A 16,825-nucleotide genomic window follows, 5' to 3' on the forward strand; every position below is an offset into this window, starting at 1 on the left:
CACCATTGGAAAGAACTTTATTTGAGAGAGTAAACAGAAAGATAAACTTTTGAACAAGGTACCCAGGCGACAGTGTCTAATCCTTTAGATCAAGCCACTTACATCTTTCTGTCACTATGCCTATTTCCAAGCATGAAAAGAATTCTTTCAGCCCAGGAGATGGGATTGTGGGAGCAGGAAAAAGGGATGAGTGGTAAGAGGCTTTCTGAAAGACACAAGAGTCTCTGAGGTAAGGCTATAAGGGGGGTGGAAGGACAGCCTTTGACAGCTGAGTTCAGTTTGTAGCTTTGCCTGCGGGGCGGTATGGCAGACACTGGGAAGGCATGAGAAATACAGTAATCATCCGGTCCCTCTTCCTTTAAGATATGGTGTGCAACTGATTCAAAGCTAACTGAGAATCCTAGCCGAATATGATTCCTACGAAACAGTCATAGACCTGAGTGCAGAGAGTGTAGGGTTTAAAGGTAAGGTGTGTGTGTTAAATACAGATCATAAGAAGAGAGACTGAACTCAGCTTCCTCTAGAGAGGAGACAACAGATTGAAGTAGAAAGACACAGAAGAAAGTCATGAAGACTGGAGACTATTGAATCAGCTCGGACAGGGATGGTAACCGATTCAGAGACAGAAAAGAAACAGACAAATGGGAAGTTTCTTCTTGAGGAGATTTAAAAGTGTTGTTCTCCAGGAACTAATGTGATATATAGTCTTCATTAATAGAAGTTTATAGTAAAAATCCACAGTGGAATTTCCATGTGGAAAGGGTAAAAAAATATATGGTTTTGTGAGACAGGGTTTCTCTATGTAATAGCCTTGGCTATCCTAGAACTTGCTTTATAGAATAGACTGACCTCAAACTCACAGAGATCCACTTGCCTGTGCTCCAGAGTGCTGGGATTAAAGGCGTGGCCCACCATCACCTGATAATTTTATAATATTTTAGAAAACTAGAAAAGTAAACTTTCAGTGAAGAGAACTGCAAAGAATAGGGAAGAGAACTGCAAAGAATAGGGGAAACTATTCCGACAGTTTTTCCCAGGTGTGAGGTGTTGTCTTGTCAGATGGCAGCTGGGAATGTGCATTAGGGAATCAGTGAACTACATACACTCTGGGGATACAGCTGCTCCAGTCAGAAGGACCTATTTGTGGTAGATCTGATCAGAAATTGGAAAAAGAAACAAGGAACATGGTGGGAAAAAAAACTCAAAATACCCAGGAACTGACCCCCATTTCTCTCCCTCACCTACTCTCTTCTTCGCTTCAGGGTCTTGCTATACTGTTCAGGCCAGACTAAGAATCCTGGTCTCCAGAGATGTTCCTGCCTTATCTACTGAGTAGCTTGAAATACAGCGGTCACTTTTTAAAATACATACTACTTAGTCTTGGGGAATCATGAAACATTTATGCCTGCGTTTTGAGTGCCTAAATCAAGAAGATTGCATGGGACTGACCTAGACACTCTGCACACATGCTGTAGGTGTGTAGCGTGGTCCTCTTGTGGGACTCCTAACAGTGGGAGCAGGGGCTGTCTCTGACTCTTTTAGAGGCTTTTGAGACCCTCCTATTGGGTCTCCTTGCCCAGCCTTAACACATGGGGAAGTGCTTGGTCTTACTGAAACTTGTTATGCTATGTATTGTTGCTACTCATGGGAGACCTGCCCCCTCCTGAATACTAAAGAAAGAGGATTGGATGGGGGATGTGAATAGAGAGGGGCAGAGGAGAAACTGGGAGGAAAGGAAGGAGGGGAAACTGTGGCAGAGATGTAAAATTAATGAATAAAAACATATAAAAGCAAAACAAAAGAAAATAAAGCACCACCCACTTGAGACTTTGGAAAACATAGAAAATGATTTCAAATTATTGAAAATACTTTTTCTTATGTAAAATAGAACTGAGATAATACTGGATTATATACAAAAGGCTATAAATCAGAATCATGCTTACTGAGTTATTCTTCAATTTCACAGAAGTCAGATAATTCTTTTACAAGAAAGTCTGAACAAGTGGAATTGACTATTGATCATAACTGACAAAGGGAAAATATGTATCTAATTTTAAAATATATTATTTACGACCTTTTATTTTTGTGCATATGTGTGTGCTTATGTGCATTTATGTGCGCCATGTGTGTACAGGTGCCTACAGAGGCCAGAGGACTTTGGGTCACCTGGGACAGGAGGTGTAGCCTGGGAACTGAACCTGGGTCCTCTGCAAGAACAGTAGGTGTTCCTAATCACTAAGCCACATCTATATTCCTGTAAATGTCTTATTAATAAACTCATGGGTTAAAGAATTAAAATAGGCAGCTTTTAAAAGAGTCTTAAATGCTACACACTATTCTTTTGATGACGGTGTCAAAAATAAAACCAAAATCCACAACACTGAACAAAGCCATAAGCCAAATACTGTCCTTTGAAATATATGCTTCAATTAATTTCCCAGGTCAACATTAAAGGCATTAAAAATAAATACCTGACAAATGAAAATTTTAATACTTCACGTCTAACACTCTTTTCCCCAAAGGAGAGCCATGGGCTCATTTTTGATTTTTGGTGTCCTTACCTGTGTCTTTTGGGGACCTATATCAAGGCCTTGTACAAATTTTTCCAAAAAATTCTTTACTGCCTCCCAAGGATAAATACTGTTTGATTCATCACATACGACTACAACATCGACGAAGGAAGGGCAAGCTACACAGCAAGAGATGAAAAAGGCAAGTCAGACTTCACAACCATGGAAACCTCAGACTTACAGGAAGGTTTGGTTGGACTTGGTACCTCCCCCTTTAAATGGAAGGCACTGCTCAGACCTCCTTCACATTTTATATCTTACCCTGAACTGCAGGAGAAAAGCTGGTCAAGGACTGAAAGTCTGGACTGACATCAGAACAAATTCCAGTTGCATAATACTGATTTCCACACTGATGTGCCCACAGGGGACCACAGGTCTTCGAAGAAAGAAGAAAATAATATATATATATATATATATATATATATATATATATATATATATATAAAATAAAATAATAGACCTCTCTTTTTACAGAACGAAGACACCATATCCATTCTTTCCCAAGACATTAGGATTCACCAACACACACACACACACACACACTCACACACACACACACACACACACACACACACGTATACATATACATATGAAGGCCAGAAGCAGGTGGGTTCTGGGAATTGAACCCAAGTCCTCTGGAAGGGTAGCCAGTGATCTTAATCACTGAGCCATCTCTCCAGCACCCAATTTGCTAACTGTCAAAACTAGCAAGTCAAAAATGCATTCGAAGGACTGGCGAGATAGTTCAGGGGTTAAGAGCACTGGCTGCTTTTCCAGAGGACCCAAATTCAAAGCTCCCATTCTCCACACGACAACTAACAAGCTTCCCATCGCCGGACATCTGACACCTTCATGTGGTTTCCACAGGCACTGACTTGCTCCTGATGTCCAGACATGCATTCAGGCCCACAGTCATGTGGTTGAAATAAAAATAAACTCTCAAAAATTTTCCTGAAATGCTTCTGAGTGATCATCCTCTTGGAAGGCTAAATAGGTGAGGAGAAAGCAACAGACGTGCTGCCTCATGGTGGCCTTCAGGAAGAGAGATGAGGCCCTCAGGGGTAGCTGTCAGTGGACAGAGAGACGATGGGGTCCCCCACCGAACTACTTCTAGAAAAGTTCCAAGCTGGCTTTTTGTCTCTCAGGTATGTGGGTCTCATGTGGCTCATTTATAAAAGGAAGATAATTATGTCTCTTTCCGTGTAAGATTGTAAAGATTGAATGTCCCATAGTCCATCGACATGGAATACTCAAAACAAAGTCAGGGAAAGAGCAATTGATACATTAGCACCTTATTGTGCTTGCTTATTGTTTGAGCACTGGGTCTCCTCTTGTCCCATTCATCTAGGACTTCTCTATAGGAAGAAAAACCCCAACTGCCTATGGGGAGAGGCAGGGGTCCTCAAGAGTGCCTGAGCTGTATGTGGACATCATGGTAAGCAAACAAACACTTCTTCCATTCAGGGGCAGGCCACTGTGTCCATGATCATCTGGTATTTTAAAACCCCACTTGTTTCCTTTCTGAGACTTTGAAGGCAAATTTTGAGTAAAAAAAAAAAAAAGCTCTCTTGTAAAGCACATGAACACACTGAACAACACCAGTGAGGTGATGAACGGCTACCCGTTAACTGCGCTATAAACTATTTCTTTACTTTGAACAGCAAGGTCCCTCGCTGGCTGGTGCTTGTCTCCATGCTCAAAGCCCACAATCCTAACTCCTATTATCATCATCAACACAGCGCCAATTCTCTCCTTCCAGCAGCCCTCAGGAGGATGCTGAGAACTGTGGATTAAACCTGGATTAAACCATGATTAAAGCACACGGGGGACGTTCGACTCTCTAACACTCAATTTTCTATACAAAAAGAGGAAACGTGGGGAGAGAGGTCAAGTCTAAAGATACTAAAAATTATCTAAGGAATTCCCATTATATAAAGTCGTGACCCATGCGTAGAGCATGGAACTTATGGCCAGGCCAATTATTAAAACTGAATAGAGAAGTGTGGACTTATAGGAAGCAACTGGAAAAACAAAGGGGATTTATTGACCCAGTTTAACTGTTGGTGGCTGAACCCTAGCAGCTGTGCTCATATTTCATGCTCAGTGAGCAAGCATGGCTTTCCTCCCATTAAACTGGAACACTTTGCCAATTAGGAAAAAGTCATTGCACCTGGCTAGTACACACACACACACACACACACACACACACACACACACACAGTAGATGCCAATCATTCATGCCCATGTCTATATCCGCAGTCTTTTTTATCACCTTGGCAGATGATTTCTGATGTATGCGAGAATAGACATTCTTTTTCACAAGCAATGGAAAACAGAATTAAGAAGCTGAAGTCAGAATATGCCAGCTGTTACTGCCAAAACATTCTTGCTTTAAGCCCAGAACTTAAGAAGGTTCAGAAATATGTGATGATTGTCAGTCTTTTCCACATAATTCTTACGAGCAGCTCAAGGCGCTGACCTTTTCAATGTGTAAAGAAACTCAGGTCTCTCCTTCCTTCCAGTCCCTGTACAGTGACTATGAATTTCCTTGTAGTTTTTTTTAAAACTTTGATTTCATCTAGAATTAAGCATTAAAACTTTAAAAGTACATCTACAATCCATAATTCTCAAGATATTCTTCTGACTTAGCCAACTGTCAAAATAAACAAAAACCATGAAATCAGCTCTATTATAAAGATCTCAGAATACAGCAAAGCACAAAGACACCTTGCAATAGCCATTTATACACTGATTTGCCAATATGATAGCAAATATTTAATTTATTTAGTGGTAATAAGTTTTTCTGAATGTAAATATCTGTTATTCTAAATGAAATGACAATATTGACTACATTTTTTAAAATCAAGATGTTTTTCATAAAACAATACTTTAGGTGAGCATATCAATGGCCAGACAACCTAGGCTTTTGAATTTTTCAGAGCTGTCTAATTAGATTATTTTTTTTATGAGTCAGAGGAAATTTCAATTAAGGTTTAATTTTTACTTGTCTTTCAACTTTTGGGGGGATATGTGATTTTTTTTTCACCGTTTGTATAGTCAAATATTTTCAGCAATTTCCTCTATTAAATCAAAGCTCAGAAATTCTGTTTTCCTTCAGAAACTCTCCTTTCCTAGCACATTAGGAAATACAAGAGAGGACAAGCAGAGATACGGCAGGAGAGACAGCTCCTCGCTTCCCATAGGATCGGAGTAGCCGAACCTTACGACAGCAATTGAAGGCAAACACACTCCTTGGCTTTGAACCCTGCCTGCTGAATGGAAGGTGCCTGTGATTTTGATGGTATCCACACCTGCCCAGCACACCTCCCAGGGAAAAGGCCTTCTTCTTCACCTTCTCATGTCATTCCAAACACCCTATCATTTGCTGACTACTCAAGAAGGATCCACATCAACCCTGTTATGTTTCCTTGGTTAGCTAAGTAGCATACTTGATCCAAAAGTGAACTTTGATGTTTAAATCTCTAGATTGCATTTGCTCAGAGGGAAGGCAGGACGACACTGACCACACATTCTCTCCAGAGGAAGGAGGAGCTGAGAGGAGAACACTCACTAGAAAGCCACCAGTCCCCGAATTCCTGGTGAGGGTCAAACCCAGGCTCATGTTGGTTTTAATCTCCGTAACATTTGAGATGCTGGTTGAACCTTTTGGAGAGAAAGAGATGTTTTGAAGTATTAAATATCTACCCTTCACGTAAGGCTGTAATAAAACAAACAGGCAGATTCATGCTTTTCATAGGTTTAAGTGTAGCATAACATATCCGGAAAGAAGCATTGTATAGTGAAAAGAGGGAACGTGGTGTCTTCAGCCACTCCCAGCTCTCCTGTGTGAGGGGCCACCAGGGCATTTAAATGTGTGTTTCAGAAAGGACAATGTTCTCAGCAAACAAAACGCACAGTGAGGGCACCATCCATTTCTGTTTGTCACCTTGCCTTGGCTTTCTTTTCTTTTCTTCTTTTTTTATAATCGGGATTGTTTAAAATACTCTTAATGAACACCATTTGACTGATTCTGGCTCAAGTCAGTAGGAGAATTTCAAAAAGAAACCATGGGACCAGCCAGGTAAAACAAGAAACAAATCTGTCCCTCCAAGCTATGGCACCAACCACTACCTGGCTATTTCCTGAACCTTGAAATTCTAGTTTTCGGTAACATGATTTCCTGGTGTTCTCTAGTTTCAGGCAAGCCCTCACCACCGCCGTCATTAATCCTCAGCTGGGTTGCCTCCCCCATTTCCCAGGGAGACTGCTCTAAGACGTTCCTCTTCTGAAGCTTTAAATTCCTCACTCGCTCCGCCAGTCTCAGTGAGACACTAGAACACCGTGGCATGAATCACAGGCTCCAACAACTTTGGCTCCTCAGCAGGAACCAGGGTCACCAGAGGCCTCCTCCCTCCCTGCTTTCTTTCTCTCTTAGAGGAGGAGGAATTCTGCTTAGACACATTCTCCCAGGCACTGGTGACAGGTCTCTAGTCAGATAAATACTGCACTGTCATTGGCCAATGCCCACGCCATTTGTGCCACTCCTTCACACTCTGGCTTTTTCTGGAAAGAGTTCTTAATCTTGTTACCCCATAGAGCTGTCTCGCTACCACTTCCATATCGCCTAAACTCTAGAAATGGGGGATGGCTACTGATCCTTGTATGCATTTCTTTATAAATTATTTTTTTTCCTAACTTCACAGTCCCACTGAACTTATAACTACGTTAGTTACATATGCTTTCATAGAGTAAGAATTTCTTTGGTATAGAAAGAAAACAATAAAACTCCTAAGCATGTGCCCTTATTTTTAAATGCATTTTTATGTGAACATGTTGTTAATAACGCGATGTGCCAGTACGTGTTAGCTTAAAATGAGCTATGTGTATGTGTGTCTTCTTAACTCCTGTGTTTTATACAAAATACTCTATGATTGTTTTGCTGAATAACCAGCTACCTATCAACAGTGTTTCCTGGACCATCTAACTAGTATAATTGACCCAAAAAGCAAACCCTGATGTTTAATCTCTAGGCTTTATTTCAAAATAGGGATGGTGGGAAGACACTAACCACAGATTCTTTCTAGAGGCATGAGAATCAAGAAGAAAAATCTTCCTAGAAAGCTACCACCTAAATGCTCCAAAGTTAAACTGGCACAATATAGGTGAGACAGTAACATTGCTGGTGTTTGCTTTCTTTTTCTGGGTGCTGTATTTCCTGTAATGCTGGAGACTGAACACAGACTCTCACACATTCTTGGATCTACCAGTCAGCTACACACCCCGTTGTTATAGTAAATTTTTTTGAATATCAATTCCACACATGGTGAGTATTTAGAGCTCTATCACCCACATCCCTTTTACGTAAACGAAAATGTTAACTTGGGCCTCACACTTCAGCCTTGGTACCATCTCCCTGACATCCCCGACCACATGGCTCTCTGAAAATGTGCTCATTTAGAACCTACTGTGGGGCGGAAATGATGTGACAAATGTGTCACGTAGAGATATGTAAGGGACACTCCTGCTCCTTTTTCTAACATGTGTGTGTGTGTGTGTGTGTGTGTGTGTGTGTGTGTGCATGCACATGGAAGCCAGAGGACAGATGTGGAAAGATGCTCAGACATCCTCTACCTTTTCTTTCTAGACAGGATCTACTGTAACTGAATAACTTCACCTAGCTGGCAATACTGACTGACCGCTGTGCTTAGGGGGCCCACCTGCCTCCAAGTTCCCATTGCCATTTTCGCAAGTCTTAGTCAGCATGCCTGACTTTTTTACACAAGTGTGTGCTGCCGAGGCTGATTGTCTTAATTTTTTCCTTAACTTCTATTCTTCTCTCACACATTAAATGCCAACTGCAGTTTCCCCTTCCTCTGCTCCTCCCAGTCTTTCCCCCCAACTTTTCCTCTCCCCTAGATCAACTCCTCCTGTTTCCCTTCACACATGCAAAAAAAGAAGCAGGTCTCCCAGGGGTATCTATCCAACAAGGCCTAAAATGATACAATAAGACTGGGCACAGACCCTCCATTACGGTTAGATGTGGCAACCCAGTGGTAGGAAAAGCATCCCAAGTGCAGGTAAAAGAGTCAGAGCTACCCTCCCACTCCCATTCTGGGAGTCCCACAAGTACAGCATAAGATATAAGCAGAGGACCTAGCTCAGACTCATGCAGGCTCCATGATTGACACCTCAGACTCTGTGAGCCACTATGAGCTCTGCTTAATTGAGTCTATGGCTCTTGTGTTCATGGTATTCTCGACCCCTCAGACTCTTAAAATCCTTACTCTCCCTCTTTCTCAGGGTTTCCTTGGCTTTGCCTAGTGTTTGGCTTGTGGGTCTCTACCATCTGCTCCCATTGGTTGCTGGATGACCCCTCTCTGCTGACAACTGGGCTAGGCACTGACCTATGAATATAGCAGAGCATCATTAGGAATCATTTCATTGACTTTTTCTTTTCTCCAATCCTGCTTGGTTCTATCTTGTGTCTCTGGGCTGTCCTGCCTCTGGTTCCTGACTATGCAGGCAGCACATGGCTGACTGTTTTTATGTGACTTTTGGGAGTCGAACTCAAGCATTTGTGTTTGTAAGGCATGTTTCTAGTTCTTGACAACTGTCATTGAAATAATTCTCAGTTTTCTAACAATGCCCTTTCTCATCGCAAGCCTTGATTTTTAAGGAGAACTCGGGCTCAGCGATGTTTGTATGCTCATGGCTTTACTGAGGTGCTAACCAAAGAGTTGAAGATTCTTTTACTTCCTTCAGGAAATATTCATTCAGCTTTCTAGTCCCAAATCTTTATTAAATATTTCTCATTGTAATAGAATACACCTGCAATGTAGGTTAATAAAATAGCAAATAATTTTAAGTTATGTATTAGCTAGAATGTAATTATTCAGTATAATCTGAAATACATAGCATTTCTTGGAACCTTCAATACCAATCCCAGAACTATTGCCTTTGTACATAATGGCTTTTTCTGGAAAGAAGAGGTAGAGAAATGCTGATAGTTTCAGACTTATGTCCATAATATGAAAAATAAAAGTGGAGAAATCAGTCTATGATCTAAGACAAATGGCCCAGGAGGCAGAACATTACCTGTGAAGATGATTAAACCAGGTCTTCAAACTCACTTAAAAATGTGGATATGAACTTGTGTCCATATGAGTAAATAAACAAAGGCATAAAGCTATCACATTGCTTTAAGACAAGATTGGGATCTTGTTGTCATTTTCTCTGTGTTTCTGACAAATGAGACTCGCTATTTGTAAATAATCGCATTGCTAAGAACAACTCACTTTGCAGGTTCAGCTTTTCACAAGCGTCCGTGGGGACGTCAACAGGGCACTTGTACACATCTCCCATTCTGTTCTCAGGAAAGCCGCTCCATGGTGAACCAACCAGCAGCCTAGAAACACGACGCTCTCATGAGTCACAGTATGACACAGGCAGTTTATTAAAGAGAAAATGGTCAGAAACATCGCATTTCATTTGAATCTTTTAAAAATTCATAGTTCAAATGTGTTCAGTTATAATGTGACTTGTCTCCTGCCCTCACAGCTGATCAGGACACTTAGTGGATGTCTGTGATATGGCTGCTTCACAAAACACCCCGAGATGTCTCTCCCCAGCAGCGAGAGAAGCATAGTCTCTAAAGCTCATTGCATAGCTCCTACTAAGAGCACACATCAATATTCAAGCAAAATTTTAAAAACACGAGAGGCACATGTGACTAGATTCTACAGTGTGTGCTGGCATAGTACTGAAGAATGACATCATATTCACTCATACCCAAGAGGGACAACCAAAATTTCTGGAGTTCTTTCTATGCCTTAGGTGCTGTCACAGGCTGAGGTATTTAGGCAACAGATGAGTTATCTGGGTGACTTTATGGCTACTGCCTTTATAAGGAGGATGCTTAGCAGAAATACTGAGCACGTGTATCTCGGAGATCTCCTTACTGACTGCGATACCGGGTGCATATTTAGAATACAGGATGAGTCTGATATTCACATCCTTCCTTTGGTTAGCTTCGTTTCCCTTCTAGAGACTATGCTTCTCCTGCCCACAGAAATACAGTAGATGTTTATGCTCATACGGTACTGGACAGAAAGAGACCATGTACTGTTTGATCATTTTTCTCCTATGCATGTGTGTTCATAAGTGTGCAGATGGAGTGTGTGTGCATGCACGTGCGCATGTGTGTGTGTATGTGGGAGGGGCAGAAGATCACCTGAAACACTATCATCCTCCTATGAGACATGGTCTTTCATTGGTTAGAAGCTCCCCAGTTAGGCTTCACTGGCTAGCCAGAGAGACCCCAAAGATACACCTGTCTTTGCCTCTCTACTCATTGGTAACAAGTGAATCACCATCCCTAGCATTTTTACATGGATTCTGAGGATCAGGGTCATACTTCTGAGACAAACACTTTACCAACTGAGCTATTGCCCAACCTGATTGGCTTATTCTTCAGAGGCCATAGCAGGTTATTTATTGTGTAACATCCAGTTGCTAAGGAAGTACCTTTGCTTTACTGTTAGTTGCTTTTTTTAAAGTTGATGTTATCTTTGAAAATTTTCCATTAGCATTCTTTGTTAATAATTTGTCACTATCATTTATATTTGTGCTCCATGCTAAATTTTATATAGTAGACATAGAGAAATCTAAGGCAGATTCCTGCCTATTAAATCCAGCATAACTGTTTAATATGCAAAAACAATAAAACAATTATATGAGACTGATGAAGGATAGGAGTTAAACTCTTCTGTGAAAAAAATGTTTAAATGGTCTAAGGATGCAAACATAGACAGGAAGAATGAAAGTTTATAGTTGAACGGTAAAATCACCTCATTTATTGCATAAAATTATTGTCAGAGAACATTTTGAATACATTAATTAAATTAAGTTTTATTAAGGTCACCACTGAAAGATGTTGTCCTCTCATCAACAGATAATTTAGCATTGGCCTATTAGGATGTCACTTGTACTCACCTCTTCAATCACATTAGATAGACACACAGGTTAAGACTCTGGAAAAGCGAGAAATCTCAGTGATGGACATAAAGTCACCGTATTCATTTTAATGGTGGGGCTGACGGTGGCATTTGGCCTGTGTGTTTGAGTAGATATGGTGTTCTTCATGCCCACTTGGAAGCAGTTAAGAATCTCCATTGTACTGTGAAAACTGTTTCTACAATGCTCCACTTTCTCCATCTTTAGTCTCTAGTATTCACTTACAGGGGTCTGCACAGTGTTCCCCTTATTTTTGCAGACAAACCTATCTTAAAGAAATAGGTAATATACCCCTGATCGCCTGTTGAGCCCTGTCGTATTCTTTGCTACTCCTGTGGCGGAAGAGTACAGTCTTATGGGACTCAGCTCTGCAGACCAGAGTCTCCTCTCCTGCCAGCCTTCCTACAAGCCATGCCATCCCACGCATGGCAGGTTCTACCCATCATCTTTATCTCCTGTTGGATAACGCTCCCTCCAGGAAGCCATCTTTGAACTATGTGGACTAGATCTATGAGGTAGATATGAAGGTTGATGAGGGCCAAAGATTCTGTGCTTGTAGGTCTAAATTTTGTTGAACAAATGAAAGAAAAAATAAGCATTTCAATTACTGATTGGAAGAACTGTCTTGGTAAAGGAAAAGTTAATTAATAATGTATAATTATCTTTTAGCCAAAGAACTTATTTTTTCTTCAAGTAAAGGTGAAATTGAGCCAACACACACATACTATATATATATATATATGTATATATATATATAATTTAGCATTATGTATTAAAATATTACTTGTACTCAATGTTTCCATCACATTAGACACATAGGTTAATCAAAGAGAGCCAAAAGGAAGGAAAACCCTATGGCTGTTCTACAGGATATTTCAGGTTCAGCTTGCACATTCAACTGAGTATGAATAAAGTTACAGTTTAAAAAAATTAATGTTTTAAATTTACCTTTGAAATTTTCATACATGTATTCGTGTCTTGATCGTAACCACTTTCCACTCCCAAGCTAACTCCCTATTCACCCAGTGCATCTGCTCAACCTTCTTTAAAATCTCCTACTGTGTCCTGTTAGTGCTACCCATAAGCACATGGGTGTGTGACCCTTCAGTAAGGTTTTGGCTATCTCCCAGTAGTAGCCACACCCCTGAAAGAAACAGACTTTCCTTCCCTGGCATCCATCAATTACGCATAGCTCCTCAGCTAGGAGTGGGTTCTCATGTGCCCTTTCCTCATCCACGGTGGAATGTTCCCTGGCTTCATCTTGTGCTGATCACGTAGAGATAGCACCCAGCTCCTGGGAGCTGATGTGCTCAGTGACTGCAAATCCAGAAGTCATCATTCCCCAGGTCAACTCCCCACACACTGACTGCTACATTCTTTTGCCTCCTCCCCATTCTGCATAGTTTCTTGAGTCTTAGATGGTGAAGACGTGATACAGATGAGTCATGGGAAACTCAGCGCTTTGTGTTATTTTACTCGTGGCCCCTGGACCAGTTATGAGTCTCGATGCAGAAAGAAGCTTCACTGGTCAAGGTTTAAAGCATGCAGGAAAGTGAAAAGGACACCATGGTCATGAATCTTCCCAGTCTTAGATCTTGACTGGATCTAGAATCTGCTGGAAACACACCCCAGCTGTGTCTCTCACGGCTATTTCCCAGAAGCCTGAATGGAGAAGGGAAGACCCACCCTAAATGTGGGCAGCAGTCATCCACGGCTGGAGGCTTTGATCCATAGAAAGGAGAAATCTAGCTGAGTTCTGACACTGATTGCCCTCTGCTTCTTGAGTAGAGATGAAGTGAGGCCACCTGCCTCACGCTTCTGCATTCACACCTTCCTTGCCATGATGGCTGTCCCCTCAATGTGTGAGCTGAAATAAACCACAATTCCTTAAAATGCTCTTGCTGGTGTTGAGTCACAGCAGCGAGAAACGTCACCAATGAAGTGCCTAAGACAAGCAGTTACAGAAAGTGGGGCTCTGGCCCTTGGCATTCTGGGAATTCCAGTTAATGCTAGTAAGTCTTACATTATTTTGGAGTGGGTGTAAGGCCTTCCAAAATTTACCTAATTTAATCTGAAAAATGAATCTGAGATTATACTATTGGCATTTTGGAAATGGAAGTGCTAAGGCAGAGAGGTGAGCAAGTCACCCCTTATAAAATTGCCGGTCAGGGTCAGCTGTGCCCCTTTCTGAAGGACTGGATTGTAACCTCCGGGCAGTTAGTTCTCTTTCCTCTTCAATGCAAGAAGCCCTAGGCCAGGCCTGGGAAAACTATTTTAAAAAAAAAATGAGATGAGTTCTAGAAACTGATGGAGTAGAAACTAGAAGCAGAGGGCCAGGTCACACTTCCTGGGGGCAGGTGGATGGCTGTGTGGTATTGAAGGGAGCCCCAATTCAGACACGTGTCATTGTCATCCTTGCGAGAGCACATATACGCAGCAAGGAACAGGTCATGCTGTGTGCAATGACGGTCAAGGGCAGAGCATGTTCAGGAAGTACCAGATTTGATCACTCAGGTGACTTTTTTTTATACACATTTCCACACCTTCTCACCAAAGCCCAGGGGAGACACACTGAGGAAAGTTGAGTGTTTCTGAATTAAAGTGCTCTGATCCTCGGTGTCTCCAGCAGCAAGGACACAGCACCAGCTCTCTGCTAATCTCCACGAGAGACCTGCTGCTTTCTTACCTCCTCCCACCTCATTTAAGAAATCAGCATGAGTTAACCTTGAAATTAGAGAGGGGTTAAGATGTCGCCATCACCATATGACTGAGAACTTTGTGGCTCTCGGTAAGGTAAGCAGACACAATGAAGAGAAAGAAGCGTGTTCCTGCTCTGTCATGTGCCACTCAATGAGCAGTAAACAAAAGCATTGAAATGTTCAGGGGGAAAAAAAAACAGAAACAAAGTTATTTTCTTAATCTGCCATCTTAGATTATTTTTAGCACGAGACAGCAAAAGACAAGGTAAAACCTGGCCATTTGGGGTACACCTGAAGACCAAGGGAGACCCACTCCTTCGTTCACACATGACTCAGTATGTAAATATTATAGCCTAATAGATACCCATCTCTAGGCCAGAAATTCCAGGGAAGGTTCTAGACCACTGTCACCGTTTTTCCTGGTACCGTTTCCCTCCCCACAGAAGATACCTCATCACTCCCACAGACTTTCATAGATCCCTGTCCCTTACAGCTCACCCTCATGATAGGAGGCTATGAAGTCACCAGAGGCCACTCCCAGGGAATCATGACATTCTTAAATTAAGCAGACAGGAAGTTAAGAAGGCTGGTCCAGCCAACCATCAAATTTTATGGGCATATAGCTGTAACAGGGAGAAGTACAAAAGGACAAATGTCACAAAGGGCACACAAAGGGCACACAAATGTCAAACAAAGGGCACACAAATGTCACAAAAGGCACACACGGCTGGGAAAAACATGTCGAAACATGAAAGGAGTTCCTTGCAGTTATGGATTTCACTCAACCAGAAAAAAAGAAATTGAGCTGTGTGAACAGCCATGAGTGCTGATTCTTCAAACTAAACCAAAGACCAAGATAAAAACTGCTCCTTCCCTACAGTGAAACTGGGACTTCTTCCAAGACTATCTTAAATAACACTTACTGTTCAATTATCCTGTGGGAAAATAGTGATTATGTAGACTCCAAAAAGTAGCCAGTTTGCCCACCTCCAGTGGAATTCCGAGTCCTTTGTTTAGTTAGTAAACAATATTTATGGTGGTGTAGGTCAGACAATTTTAAGTCCACAGTCCACGAGCTGCTAAAAATATCTTCCCTTGGTCTGTGGGTCTATAAGCTTTCCAGGCACTTCCTCAACAGTACAGACTTTTGTAGAGATTGCCAATGGAGGTGCGGTTAAAACAATACGATATCATGGAGACGCGTTTCCTGAGTGCCTATGGGAAGGACATGTTGTTCGACTCCAGGAGGTACCATTCCAATGTAAACTGTGTGTCCTGGCCCTGTCCAGGAGACACCTGTGAGACTGTGTATGGTGGGTGACAAGACCTGCTGTCCTAGGGTGACTACGGCTGGACTAAAACACCACGACCCAAAGCAAACTGAAAAGGAAAAGGTTTCTTAGTACTCTTTCATTTTGCTGTTCATCACTGGAGGAAGTCAGGACAGAAAGTCAAACAGGTGGGAACCTGGAGGCTAGAGCTCATGCGGAAGGCTATGGAAGGTTTTTTGGCTTGCTCCCCATGGCTTGCTCAGCCTGCTTTCTTATAGAACCCAGGACCACCAGCCCAGGGATGGCCCCACCCACAACGGGCTGAGCCCTTCCCATCGATCACTAATTTTAAAAATGTCCTACAGTGTTGCCTACAGCCTGATCTTATGGAGACATTTCCTCAATTGAGGCTCCCTCCTCTCATGACTCTGGCTTCTGTCAAGTTGACCTAAAGCTAGCCAGAACACCTATCACGGACCATACTCAATTGTAGGTACTAAGGATACATCACTGAATAAGCCACCAAAAATATTCTGGCCTCAAGTTTTACATCCTAGAGTGAAGACAGATAATAAATCTTATGAACCATATGGTGGCAGTGATCAGTGCTTGGGAAGAAAGATGAGTGGGGTTGTCAGAAGCATGAGGTAGAGACTGGTACAATTTCTAGTCAAATGGTTAGAGAAGCCCCACTCCCCCCCAAAAAGCATTCAAGACTTAAGCATTCAAGACTTAAAAAAGATTTAAAAGAAGACAGGAAGAGTAGCCTGGGGGGGGGGGGGTGCAACAAGCACAAACGTCCAGTGGCCGGAGTAAATGGCAAACGGTGGGATCAGCTTGGCAAGCGGGCCAGGTCACATATAGACTAATGTGTGATTAGCCCCTGGTTTTATCTCTAAGTAAGAAAGCTTCAGGGGGCTGAGTGTAGAGTCATCACAATGTGACACATTCGGGGAACTGTGACAGGTGCTTCCTTAAAATGGCTGTAGTAAAGCCACCAGGAAGCCAGCCGAGCAGTCTTGCGGTCTCCTGCGTAAAAGGTGTTAGGGGCTCGCAGAGGTTCAGAGAATTCCAGCCCTGAGCCCTGGCCTTGCTTAAAATAGTTTCTCAAAGTAGGGTCAGCAGGGTTTCTTCAAACTTAAACAAAGGCAGGAAGAAAGAGGGACGGGGGACAGAGGGGTGACCACAGGATCAAGGGAAATCTTAGGAGTTGGGACGTTAGGCAGACCAGCAGAGCAAGATCTTGAGATGAAGAAGCCGAATGTCTGTATGA

The 16,825-nt window shown here is 42.1% G+C and overlaps 1 protein-coding gene across 1 annotated transcript in view; it reads right to left on the reverse strand.

Moving 5' to 3' along the window:
* The window catches only part of Itga2 (integrin subunit alpha 2), a 104,682-nt gene that overhangs the window by 48,615 nt on the left and 39,242 nt on the right, over nucleotides 1–16,825 (reverse strand). The window contains exons 3-6 of the mRNA XM_087896894.1: nucleotides 9,866–9,975; nucleotides 6,142–6,233; nucleotides 2,832–2,946; nucleotides 2,562–2,689 (exon numbers count right to left, since the gene is read on the reverse strand). Coding sequence (XP_087753020.1) covers nucleotides 2,562–2,689; nucleotides 2,832–2,946; nucleotides 6,142–6,233; nucleotides 9,866–9,975 — 445 coding nt within the window. The remainder of the gene's footprint in view (nucleotides 1–2,561; nucleotides 2,690–2,831; nucleotides 2,947–6,141; nucleotides 6,234–9,865; nucleotides 9,976–16,825) is intronic.

The sequence above is a fragment of the Myodes glareolus genome, chromosome 15, assembly GCF_982192425.1.
Source record: "Myodes glareolus chromosome 15, mMyoGla1.1, whole genome shotgun sequence".
Taxonomy (NCBI): domain Eukaryota; kingdom Metazoa; phylum Chordata; class Mammalia; order Rodentia; family Cricetidae; genus Myodes; species Myodes glareolus.